General features: G+C 36.0%; 1 protein-coding gene and 1 pseudogene across 1 annotated transcript in view; one reads left to right on the forward strand and one right to left on the reverse strand.

Annotated features, from left to right (window-relative positions):
• C2CD6 (C2 calcium dependent domain containing 6) overlaps positions 1-13,953 on the reverse strand; it is an 82,240-nt gene continuing 68,287 nt past the window's right edge. Inside the window, exons 15-17 of the mRNA XM_055121262.1 lie at positions 9,740-9,814; positions 4,011-7,415; positions 1-431 (exon numbers count right to left, since the gene is read on the reverse strand). Of these exons, the coding sequence (XP_054977237.1) occupies positions 144-431; positions 4,011-7,415; positions 9,740-9,814 (3,768 nt within the window). The 3' untranslated portion in view covers positions 1-143. The remainder of the gene's footprint in view (positions 432-4,010; positions 7,416-9,739; positions 9,815-13,953) is intronic.
• LOC129400001 (pre-mRNA-splicing factor SPF27-like) lies at positions 12,131-12,792 on the forward strand (annotated as a pseudogene).

Here is a 13,953-nt window from a genome sequence, read left to right on the forward strand (position 1 = left end):
AATCTGGTTGCTGACTTCTATCACACAAAATAATAGATCTCTAAACCATTTTGTTAATTGGAGAAATGATATTATGAAGGTTGATCTAATAAGTTCTATGTTGTTTTAGCATTTATACAACATTACAGAAGAGCAAACACCTTTTAATATTCTCTTCTAAATTTTTTTTGCTGTATTTTATGGTTTTCATAATCTTGGGCTAGATCATTCGTTTGAAATGAGCCTGTTGAACTCATTCGAGAATTTGTATGTCTTCCAGCATAGCTATCTCGTCGTTTATTCATCTCTGGGGCAGTATTCGGTCTTCCAGAGTGTTTCAAATGATGTCGGTTATCGTCTGGGCCCTTGCCTAGTTGCCTTGCTCTTGATTTTGCTTTTTCAAAATGCTGAAATGCGTTCTCGGGTAGTTCCTCAAATCGATCAGAACAATCCTAATTATTAAAATAAAAGATCAGGTGGTGTATTAGGTGCCTTAAAAGTCCAATTCCAATTTACAGGAACTAATAGTTAGACAGTTAACATAAACAGTTAAAAACTAAGAATGAGAAAACAAACATTTTATAGGCAATCCCCAAATTCAGACACCCCTTAATGCCTTTGAAACTACCGTTTCAGCAATGAAACCAAAGAACATGAGAACTGGTTTCCAGTAGAAAACATGCCACTTAGGGGGCTGGGGCATAGGACAGAAAGGCAGGAATATCCATGGTGGAGGAAAGCATTCACCTGGAAAGAGGTGGTGGTGCTGAAAGTGGTAACGTATTATGTATGAAACCTTATCAGTCACAGTACTGTAAAATGTAGTGAAAAATATACCAATAGGAGCCTCTTTTAGAAGCAGACTGCTGGGTGGAAAGCAAACAGGATAGGGAACATTGCTGGAGGGATGTGAAACTGGAAAAGCGATTGGTGTGGAAACCCAATCATGAATAACTGTAATTACACATTAAAAAAATGAATTTTAAAAGAAAATAAATACCAAAAATCTTGTTTTCAAAATTCTTATTTAAAATGCTACTTTTAAAATTCCTGCATGGCAGAGCCTGGCAAGCTACCCGTGGCATACTCAATATGCCAAAAACAGTAACAACTACGGTCCTCATTCCCCTGATCCTGAAAGAGCCCCCAATACGCCATCGAGCTACACTAGCACACGACAGGGATGAATGGAGATGTTATTGGCACCCGCTCAAGCAAATCGATGAACAACAGGATGACAGTGATACAGTGATAGTAATTTTTAAAATTGTGAAATTTATAAAGCTGAAAACCAGAGAAATCTACAGGATCTATTCTCTGAGGTTAAACCACAAGGTAGTGGTGAATTTTTCCAAAACATATTTTTCCCTAATATGAATTATAGAATTCCCTAATATAAATAAGTTATCCCAAAATATGAATTATGAATGCATAAATTTCATGTATGTCCTCCAAGCTTTAATAATTAACATGCCTAGCAAAAAGAGGTTAACATTTAAGATTATTATAATGTCTATATTAGATAATAAAGTTTTTGTGTACTTTATGAGAGTAAAAAAAGACATTCAGGAAAATAACTAAAAGACTATACACCAAGATAATAATTTTTAAAAAATGCAGTCATATTGGATAGGGCTTTTTACCCAAAATTTTATATGTATATAAGTACATATTTCCTGTTTAATATATCTATATCTACAAAAGCATTAAAATATTTTGAGATAAATTTACCAATTTAATTATATTAAATAATATAAATATTTAAATAATAAGTATTATTATTTAATAATAATAATAATAAAGCTGGCAAGCTCCCTGTGGCGTATTTATATCCCAAATACAGTAACAGATATATACATACCTCTCGGAGAACCCGGCAAGCTACCGAGAGTATCCTGCCCGAATGTGCAGAGCCTGGCAAGCTACCCATAGTGTATTTCATATGCCAAAAACAGTAATGATAGGTCTCATTCCCCTGACCCTGAAAAAGCCTCCAATCATTGGGAAAGACTACGAGTAAGGAGAGACTAAAATCTCAAGGCTGAGAGGAATAGAGACGTTACTGGTGCCTGCTCGAGTAAATCGACCAACAATGGGATGACAGTGATACAGTGATTATATTTAAATGACAAATGTTAGTGCATGACTCAATGGCATTAACATGATGCCCAATTGTTACTCACTATGTTTTATTTAAAAATATGGTAATATGCAGGGCTGGAGATGTAGCTCACTTGCCTTGCCTGTGTAAGGTCCTAGGTTTGATTCCCTGCACTGCAAAAAAAAACAAAAACAAAGCCTAAAAACATGATAGCCTAAAGCTATCTACAGGTAGCTCTAAGAGAACATGAAGCTATAATTCATTCTCAAAATAATGTAAGTTAGATCCCCTTGCAGTTTGAGCAACCTGTCCCTTAACTCAGCAGAGATGGTCACACCAGTGAAATGGGCTGTTTTGACATGAAGAAGTGGTGGGAATAGATTAATAGAACTGGAAGTTTAGGGTGGTGCAGGAGATAAAAGAGGACTTGAAAAAATTAGACAGCCAGAAAGAAATTTACAAGGACCCTTGAAGAGTCAAAAGAAAAATTCTGATTTTACTGTTCTTTCTAGGATCTGCAGAGGGCAAAGAACTATTCTTTCCTCATATGTGTGTAAACAATTATGTAAGTAAGCCACTTAATAAGGGAATTTCAGTTACATATGCTAAGTCATATGTAAGTCATAACTGTGAAGTATGTATATTTGCTTCATAGTTAAGAAACTTGCCTTACTCTTTACTATTATAGTAATTCTATATAATGTAGAAAACAAATTCAAATCAACTATTCTGAAGTTAGCTGTTTTCTTATTCAAAAATTATGCACATCAGATAATTTAATAGCAGTTTGGGGGGTCATGGGTTATTCCAATTATGGGATTTATTATATTTACTAAAAGGGAATAGCACTGGCCCAGAAAATGAATTTGATTTCTTTCCTAGATTATTTTTGTTGCCGTGGGAACCACAGCAGTTTGTGCTCAGACCCAGAAATTCTCAGGGGCCACCAGGTCTGCAGCAGGTGATGCTGGAGTGGGATGGAGTAAAGGGCCTGCAGTGCCCAGGATGAACCATTCCAAGACTTTAACTCTTATTTACAATGGATTTTATAAAGTCTAGTAGCAGATTTATCTTTCTAGATGTTTTATATTAATATTAAACATAATTTGAGGCTCCAGGGAGTGTGGACTTTGCATGCATAACATTCAAGATAATTTCCAGCACTGCATAATCCCCCAAGCACTGGACCAGGAGTAGCCCCCTAAGCACTGCCAGGTGTGGCTTGAAAACAGAAACAGAGACAATTAGATTAAAATTCCCAGGTTTTGGACATTGGTGGTGGAAAATGTACACTTGTGGAGGGATGAGTTTCAATCATTGTATGACTGGAACTCAATCACAAAAGTTTTATAATTGAGTGATCTATCTCCCAGTGATTCAATTAAAAAAACTCTCCAGGTTTCTGCAGAGGGATGGCAGTGAAGAAGGAGAGGTGAAGTAAAATGAAAATTTTGCAGTTCATTCTACAATAGGTTATAAGGTTCACATATCCCTGATGCATAGCAGAATAACATACACAGTGGGAGTTTCATTTTTGCTTACTGAAAGATAATTCATTTATTAGACTGGAGGGATTTTTTAAAATCCGCACCAAAATAAGACTCCCAACTATATTTCCTTAGTATATATACAGCCACTGGACACTGGCAGCAAGTTGCACTGGACCACATCAGGCTGCAGACTCGGAGGAAAGAGCCTTTTTCTAACTCCTGCTCCAGAAAGGATGCTTTGATCTGTTCCATGAAAAGGCAGACAGTATGTTAATAGGCCCCTAAATTTGTGAATGCATTTTAAAATCAGATCAAGTGATATTTGAATATCAGGATTGTTTAGATTTCAAGGGTATATACATATTTGAATAAAGACATATATGCTCTAAACTACAGAACTTTGCCAAATAGAGAAGAAAACTTAGAAAAACATGATTTACATGTATAGTTCTTCTTGCAGTCCAATGAAGCATTGTCTTTGGCACAGATTTTCTTAGAAGACTTCTTGTGGTAGGCATTGTGTTTGGCAGTATCCTTCCTATCTTTTTTAATGACTTTTTTTGTTTGCCATAATGGTCTCTTTCTTTTCGGATTTTGGGCTTTAGATGTCCAGTCTTTAATACTTCTGGGAAGAGGAATGATTTTGAGCTTTTCTCTTTAAATGGATGTGATTCAAAGAACCCAGCATATTTTTCCCTGGAATTTTCAAATACCTTTGGATAAATAGCTTGTATTTCTTTTTTGCATTGTCCAATTATTACTAAAGGCTGTTTTTTGTTGTTATTATTATTTCCTTTCCATTTCTGATAATAATGATCATCTAGCTTTGATTTATCCCCAGACTCTGAATTGCAGTAAGTTGTGTTGCTCTGCCTAGAACGAAAAGGGCATTTGTTTACATATTCTTTATCTTCATTTGACATTTTGCAACTAGGAATTCTGGGGTACGCTACTAGGACAGCATCAGTATTTCTCTGTATCAGCAGTCTACAGAAGTTATTATGCTCCTTTTTGTCAAGGGACTTTGTTTTCAGCATCATTTCAAAGCAAGCATTTGATTGAGCTGGTTTTGATTTGCCACTCCCACTGCGTGGATCTTGAATCTCTGTTTTCAAACCAACATTTTCTGCTCTAGGGTTCTTGGGGTTACCATGTTCTTTCCTTTGTTTCTTTAACACTGTATCTGTTAGCCTTTCTGATGAATCAGTATTTAATGCAGTCACCTGGGAATTATTGCTGGAAGATTGTGACTCTAAACATAGTGTCTTAGCTTCTGTAGAAATATTTTTTTGTTCCCCAATAATGGATGGGTTTCCTTTAACATTATTTAAGGGATTTGATTCCTTTTCTTCCTCCCTGATCAGTTCTCTTTCTGTAAGTTTATCCTCAGGAATTTTGATGTTTTGAACAATTTCTGGATGTTTATCTTGATTTTCTAAGTGCTCTTCCATATTCTGATTTTCATCTTTATAACATAAATCTGACTTTATGCTTTTTAATTGTGTGACACCAGAATTTGTCAAATTCATATGAACTTTGGCACTCTCTAATTGCCTTTCTTTGATTACTCCTGATTTTGAAAGCTTTTTTATCCAAAGGCAATAGAGGCGTTTGCTTAAATTAGCCTGTATATTTAATAGCTCATCTTCTGATAAATTTTTCAGATAGTTTTGTAGAGAATTACTAAGAGGATATTTCATCTTTATTTCAGGACTTCTGCCAAAACTTCTTCTTGGAATATCTTGTCTTACCTCATGAGAGGATATGGAGGCACTTCTGGTTCTTGAAGAAGACAGGTTTGAGTGTAGCGTCTTAGATTCTAACTCTTTCAATAAACTGCTTCCTGAGAAATTATTTAGAAAATAGTTTTGGAGAATTTCAGTTAAAAATGATCTTAGTTTTATCTCCAAGTGTTTATCTATAAAGTGACGATTAAAATTATTTACAAAAGATATGACTTCTTTTATAGTTCCTGAATATTTTTCCAGAAAAATATTCTGCCCTTTTTGTTTTTTCTTCTCCTTCATCAAATAAAGATTTTGGTAGATTTTTGGTAAGTCCTCTTTGGTGATATGTTCTGATTCTAAAAGCCTTTCTATAAGATAATGCTGGATATGTTTACTTAATTCAGATTTTAAATTTTTTATTTCTGACTCTGAGAGTTCTTCTAGAAATACACAAAGCTTTGAACTCAAAAGAGGTTCTGGGTCTAACTTGTTTACTTTATCAAAATTTTCTTTTATTTCTTCAAAATCTGTATTATTTAGAAAATATCTGTTAATTAGTCTTTCCAGGTCTTTTTCTGGTTGTCTTCTTCCAGACTGACAATATTTGAAATAAACATTAAAAATAGCTTTTAAAAAAGACATTATTGCTATATCAGATTCACCAAGCTTACCTGTTAATGAGTTACTTAAATGCTCTAAATATCTTATATAATTTTCTTTCCTATAAAAACTCTCACTATTACTTGGCAAATTGGTTTTTGTATCTGGTGTTGACTTGTATTTTGGATACTGTAGAGACATGTTTTTGCCTTTGCTTATAAGTTGAATTCTATCAATAGAAGAAGTGGCTTCTTGGGGAATAAAAGATACATTCTGCTCAGAAAAAGATTCTGAATCTTCTGCGGAATACTTTAAATTTTCCTCAGCAAAGGCTGTCTCTGAATCCAGTAAAAATCTTTTGTGATATTCATTATCTAATTCTATCACTTTAATTATCCCACATTCTAAAAGAATGTCTATAGGAAATGCTTGTATTATCTGACTTATAATAGATTTGGCCTGTGGTAATTCTATTTTGTCTTCGTTTTCTTTATAATGAAGTAGAATCTTTGAAGACAAATTTTTCCCCTCTGTGGGGAATTGTTTCTGAGTTTCATTTGGCTCTCCTATCTCTGATGAGTAGGAAGGTACAATAAATATGTTCTTTATATCATAATCATATACAATGTCACTTAAACCTGATTTGGAGTTAGACTTTTCAGTTTCTAAATGTTTTGTTTTGAAACTACTCTTTTTTTTAACTGGAAAATCTTCCTTACCAGCTGGAATGTTTTTTTCAGAGACTATTTCCTTTTCTACCAATGGAATATTTCCTGTTCCCTCCTTTGAAAGTGAATCTGTACAACTTAAAAGGGGGCTTGAAATATTTTTTTCTGAAATATAGCTATCTAAATCTTGACTTTTATCAAATATCTTGTCTTTCAAACCACCTGATGACTCATCCTGAACAGTTAGAATTAAAGAACTTGACTTTTGGACTTTAATGTCTACAAGAATTTCTGGTTTAGCAAATAATTCATCTGTGAGGTCTTGCAGATCTTTACTTAAAATTGATTTGAGAACCATCGATTGCTTTAAATCTTCCATGTGGGACATAAGACATAATGATTCTGATTGTGGTAGGCAGCCCACATTCACATTTTCAGTCACTGATGATTCTCCTTGAAAGTTTGGTAAAGATATATTTGGTTGTGTTCCCTCGAGTGCATTCTTATCATCTAAAGTGTTTTCTGTGGTATATAAAGATTCATGAGCTAATTCATTCTCCATGTCTGAAGTATTTCCTGTGATGTTGGGATCATGAGCTACAGGAGCTAATTTAGGGTAAAGGTCCTTTACTAAGATTATATCAGGAGCTTGGTTCCAGACTTTCTCAGGCTTTTCAGGTTTTGACTGTATTGGGTAAGGAGGATCTTGGTCTTCATGTTCTATAACATCTGAATATGAACTGCTTCTATATTTTAACATATCTTGATCTTTACTTCTCCTCGGTGATATTTTTTTGTTTATATCTCTTAGAAAAGGCACAAAACCGTCCTCCATGTTGTAGTCCTGGAACTGTAATGTTAAAAAGAAAGGGGGTAAAATTACATAGCATTTATTTTGACTTTACAATACATTTTTTGCCAAATTTTCTCTGGGAAAACTCATTCTATCTATTCAACCTGTCATCTACAAAGAAGAAACCAGCTTTGATTGCTGTAAAAATATTTGAAATTTGAATGAAATTGTTGGATAACATTGGGTTGTTCTTGCTCCGACCTCAGGGAGCTTAAGGTTTATTGAGCTACTCCCACAACAGTGCCCCTGAGGGACACCCAATTCCATCAAGCACTAATAATTCTGTATTGATTTTCTCTTTCCTTTATGTTATTTGCATGGTTTACTTAGTAATATCCTTTTTGTATAGACACAGGAAGACTATTCATACTATGCTTTGTAACATGGGAGTTAGTTGACTCCAAAATAATATTTACTCCTGGGCATTCATATTTACCTTACTTAAGACTCAGTTACCTTTAGTTCCAAGCACTCCAAAATCAGAGTCCCGATGAAGGGACTGAGTGGACCCAGGGCAAGCTGTAGGCTACCCTGGCATTGAAAGGGAACAAGCTAAGCACCATAAGTATAATAAGTTAAGAGCATGGTCATGGGACAAACTCTGTCATGATCCAAAAAGAAGTAACTGCTGGGGTTAGGAAAGACTAACCTGGCCTGAGGACTCTGGTCTGGAATATATTGTGAGATGTCCCCAGGAAGAGCCAACCTTTAAGTCTAATATATTTCTTACTGTGTTCATACAAAGTAACTAGAAATAATATAAGTAAATCTACTATGATTGTTTAAATGGATCACTAGCTGAGGAAAGGAGAAAGCAATACACCCTAGATGGAATCCCGCCCTTGAGCAGATCTCCTAGTAATCTGGAGAACTGAACTCTCAGATGAGATTTTGCCCTTGAGTTAATCTCCTTGAACTTCCCTTGAAGGAGTGGCTATACCTTTGTTTCTTGTCATAACAATGTTTAGTCCCACTTATGTGTACCCCACTCTTTATGACTTCTATATAACTATGCTGTAAGGGGTAAGAGGGGACTAGAAGGAGGACTAGATAACAACGATGACTGGAAGTAGAGGACTATGAGACTATGACGGGATGAGAAAGAAAATGTAATGAGGTAGAGGACTGGGAGATCTACCAGGAGACTAGGATGATGGAACCATGATAACTGGGACCATTACCAAAACTACGATTACAATTGTGCTGTAAGGGGAGAGATTGGACAATGCTGGGGAAGAGAGAGAAATAAACTCATTACAGACCAGCCTGGGACCCAGTCCTTATTTCTCCATTCCCCTAGTTCTTTGTATGTCTGTCACCGTGCACCGGCCAGGACAATGGTTCTCAGCCACCAAACGCTCAAGTCCCTTGCATATGCCCATGTGTTTTCTCTTGAAAACTCACGGAAATGATCATTTTTAATGCAAAATCACTCCATTCAAAATTCTGATTTTTGTGTCAAAGAATTTTTGCTAATTTTTTTAAAAAAACATTTAAAAGAGACATAGTATTTTAAGAATTCATTTTCAGTAGTAACTGCTTTGCATAGATCTTGCTTTCCTCAGGAACTATCCATATGAGTACTTACAATGTGTGATTAAAAGTATTTACAATTTATATTAACAATAAAAATGACTAGATTTATCCCATTAAAAGAATAATAGATATAGGGGATGTGATATAGTACAGTATTTAGGTCGCATGCCTAGCATGTACCCTGATCTTGGTTTAACTTCCGGCACAACATACTAAAGTTTTTGTGTTTAGGGAATTTTGGTTTTTGTTTTTGGGGCACACCCAAAAGTTTTCAGGGCTTACCCATGGCTCTTTCATCAGGAATCACTCCTGGAAGGCTCAGGGGAACAAACATATGGTGTGCTGGAGATTGAACCTGTGTTGGCTTCATGCAAGGCAAATGTCCTACTACAAGTTGTACTCTCTCTCAGGCCCCAACTTTTGTATATTTTGAAGAAAGCAAAATATAAATTAATTATTCAAATATTTATTTCAAATTAGATCAAAGTTTAATAGATAACAATGAATTATTGTAACTTGTTTCCCAATACTAGCTGATACACAGGTGACAATGTAAGAATTCTCTGGGATTCTTTGTGTAACTCAGAAGCTCAGAACTTCATTTTCAGAGTGAGATCCATTAAGCCAGTGACAGAACCTAGAAATAATTGTTTATTTATTTTTAAGCTGGCCATTAGAGGTGTGTCTAATAGGTAGTCTGGTTTCGAGCCATTAAATTATGTGAGCTATTTGAGAATCTAGTATTTTGAATATAGATAATATTGACAATGGATAACAAAACTCACCAAACATGTGGAACTAAATTTTACACATTTTGGACTTGAACATGATGAAACTTTTTCTTCCAGTGGAAAATCCGCCTTATAAAAGAGAAGAGAAAAGGAATCATTTTAGACTGCTTATAATGCAAGGATACTTCTGAAGACAATTTTAGCTTACTTGATGCTGTAATAATTGTCCAACTGAATTTATATAATCAAAGTTATACAGAAATTTAAATTAGAAATAAAAGTATAAATGTAAAATTATAATCACAAATGTTAGTTTTAGGAGCTTGTGAAATTCTTTAGCTAGTGACATCTAACACTAAAAGGAGATAGTATTTTTAGCAATTCTCAGTCTATAATTATTAAATGGTGACTTAAAACTTCCTAAAGAAATACTTGGTACAACCAGCCCCCCACCGGCCTCCACCTCAGGTTGAAATCTGCTGAAAACTTCAGATACCCGAGAGTGTGGAACTTAACTAAATGCCCTTTTGGAGTCGAATGGGCGACTTTCTCCCATCTCTCCCTATTTCAGAAGACCCAGCATCCACATCCAGATAACTGCTTAAGTGCCCAGTCAAATATTGTGGATTTTCTGGAGGGACATATCCAAATTCTATAACACTGACATTCAGTAATAGCACTACAGTTGGATGAAATATAATGCAGAAGTCAACCAATGTCAACTAACAAAAACATTAACACTAAAGGCCTAACTTGCAACATCAGCTTAGTAAACCCTTAGACAAAGACTTATTATTACCATGATGAGATAGAACCATTTTCACAAATTTTCTTCTTCTAAAATAAGTTTTTGATCTTTCTGTTAGTTATTTAGTGGTAATAAGCAATATAAAATAAATTACTGTGGGCCTACTACAGGGCAGACTTGAGGGGTGGTTGGGAAAATGGAGACAATGGTGGAAAGAAGGTGACAGTGGTGGTGGGATTGATGTTGGAATGTTGAATGCCTATAACAAATCAACATGAATAACTTTGTAAACCATGGTGTTTAAATAAAGTGAGGGGAAAATTAAGTATTTGAAACTAATAAATGTGCAAATTAATAATTTTGGAATTAGACATACTACCTCCCTCCTTCCCGCCTTCCCTATAACCACAGACAATCATTATTGCTTTCTTGCACTGAACTGCCTGCCCCATTGGCTGATAATTGCTAATGGGGCCCCTAGGCCTCCTGAGTACTGCTTGGGAGCTCTCCCCCCCAGTCCCCCAAAGAATCATAAGACCATCAATATTCAAGACATGCAAGATACTTTAGAGATAATCCAGTCCTAATCATGGTATTACAAGAATCTGAAGCTGAAGTCCTGGTCTCAATTTACCCAGATGATTAGTAGCCCCAATCTTACTGACCTAAGTTTCCATGGGTGATTATTTTTTCATGCAATTAAGACTGCAGTGAAGTGGGTGGAAAGATAGTACAGCAGATAAGGTGTTTGCTTGGCACGTGGCCAACCTGGGTTCAATCCTCAGCATCCCATATGGTCCCCTGAGCATTTCCAGGTCCTTCTCCTCCCCCCAAAAAAGACTGCAGTGAAAAAGACAGCATCATAATGTGGATCTATGCTCCAATTCTCCTTGTGAAAACTTGACCCCACCTTTATGTAGAATACTTAGTGCTACAAACTACTTCCCTATATATTGTCAATTTTGCCAAAGGTCCATCATCATACGTCAAGGTATTAATATAGCCGCTCAAGGAGCTCCAGTTGTGCAATCAGTTAGCACACACTACTTATAAAATAGCAGCTCAATGAACATTATCACATGAATTAGTTTTGAGAGACCCATCTATAGAGCACAGGTTCCTCATCTTTCTTATCACCCTTTTAATTTATATTCTTTTAAATATTTACATAAGCATATGTAATTACCTTTTTTTTTTGGCTTTTTGGGTTACACCTGGTGATGCTCAGGGGTTACTCCTGGCTCTGCACTCAGGAATTACTCCTGGCGGTTCACAGGGACCCATATGGGATGCTGGGGATTAAACCCAGGTCAGCCACATATAAGGCAAGTGCTTTACCTGCTGTACTATCGCTGCAGCCACTAAATACATTTTTTTTTGTTTTTTTTTTTGGTTTTTGGGTCACACCCGGCGATGCACAGGGGTTACTCCTGGCTCTTCACTCAGGAATTACCCCTGGCGGTGCTCAGGGGACCATATGGGATGCTGGGATTAGAACCCGGGTCGGCCGCGTGCAAGGCAAACGCCCTACCCGCTGTGCTATCGCTCCAGCCCCACTAAATACATTTTTAATGTATTTGTATGTCTATCTGTGACCTACTACATAGTAAAGAAAGATGTTATAAATAAGATCTTGAAGCTCAATATTATAAATGTATTAAAATCAACTGTAGTTGGGAATATCCCTGTGATTAAGAATGGCAGGCACTGGGCTGGTTACTGGAGAGGTGGTAGTAAATACACTGCCTTACTCACCAAGGTTATGAAGTGCCTGGCATTAAGGAAGGGACTGTGGTGCTGGTAGAGGAGGAAACTCACCATTACTGACCTACTAAGAGCTACCTGACATCCACGAATTATTCTGCATTTGAGACTGACATAATGAAGAAATGAATTTGAAAGATCGGCTACCCAAAAACCAATTGAATTACTCAGGATGAAAAAATTTAAAATTCCAGCACCTTTATTGGGACAGAAAAATGACATTACTGCATCGCAAGAATGTGCAAACAATTTAATGGCTCAGTTAGAGTATGAGGTAGTTCGAATTGGGAATCTAGAGCTGATGTCAAAGCATGGATGTGATTCCTGGAAAGTATATCGTGCAAATCTAGTTCATATGATTGAACATACACAGAAGGAGTTCTAGAAGTTAAGGAAACATATTCAAGATTTAAATTGGCAACAAAAGAACATGCAGCACAACTGGGTTTAAATTAAGAGAAATGGACTAAAATTTGGTCTCCCTAGTAAGAAGTATGAGACTGAAAGGACTATAGTGCAACTAGGAAATGAAGTCTTTAAAATGAAGCAACAGCATGAAAGGGCAAATAATGAAAACATCTGCCAAGATTTCTGAAAAGACAAGTTAATTCAGGTTAAAAGGAAGGCACATTCTAGCTTTCACAGATCAGGTCACTGAACTGTGAAGAACAAAGTGTCTCATGGCAATTACCAATGATTAAATGTCTATAGGATGTGGACTATTATGTTCTGTTTTTACATTAGCACACATAAGAAATAAAATATAGTTATATTCACATTACTCACAGAAGATTAATAAAAATACTAAAGTAAAAATTATAACATTTAAAATAATCCCAATGAGGATGTATCTGCCACAAATTTATTGATGTTTTACTATATTTATATCAGCAGCATTTTTGTTCTGTGGCCATACCCAGATGTGCTCAGGGCTTACTCACCTTGTGCTCAAGGATCACTCCTGGCAGGCTAGGAGAACCATACATGGTATAATCAAAGGGACTGAATGCATGAATGACAAATGCCCTACCTGCTGTAGTATTGCTCTGGATTCTCATCAGGAAAATTAAAATGCAAATATCAATGTAATATAATTTCTGTGTATTGAAAAGAAGCAAGAAAAGGGACTAGGGTGTGGTACAATGGGTGCTTTTCTATATTTTCAGTTAAATTGCAAATTAGTAAGCCCGGTTTAAAGGATAATCTGAATGTGTAAAAATAAATATGCTCACACACATTGATTCAATTCTATTTTTAATTAAATAAAAATTTTAGAGAAATTTGCTTAGAGAAATACTGGGGAGAGATGGGACAGAGCATAGGGTCCTTATCCTGGAGATTCTTTTAGAAAGAATGTAAGTGAATGTGTGTGTTAGGGGGAGAGAATGAGAGAGGGGAAAGAGAACACAAAGGTTGTATAGGTTGGGGAGGAGGCACAGAGTGTGCCCCTACTTCTTATTTTCACATTGTTATTTAAGCATATGATTTACAATACTAATAACAAAAGTTCAGGCATACACTGTTGCAAAGCCATACCCACCACCAGACTGTCAGTGTCCCACCACCAGCATCTCAGAGTCCTCTCCCACCCTTTTGTATTTGTTACTTCCTTACTATGTTTCCACACATTCCACGTGAGAGAGAACTTTCTCATATTTGTCCCTCTCAACTGACTTCACTAAGCCGAATACTCTTGGGTTTCATTCACATAGTGGCAAATTGCATTATTTCATTTTTTAAATCTTGTCTTATAGCT

The sequence above is a fragment of the Sorex araneus genome, chromosome X (assembly GCF_027595985.1).
Source record: "Sorex araneus isolate mSorAra2 chromosome X, mSorAra2.pri, whole genome shotgun sequence".
Lineage (NCBI taxonomy): Eukaryota > Metazoa > Chordata > Mammalia > Eulipotyphla > Soricidae > Sorex > Sorex araneus.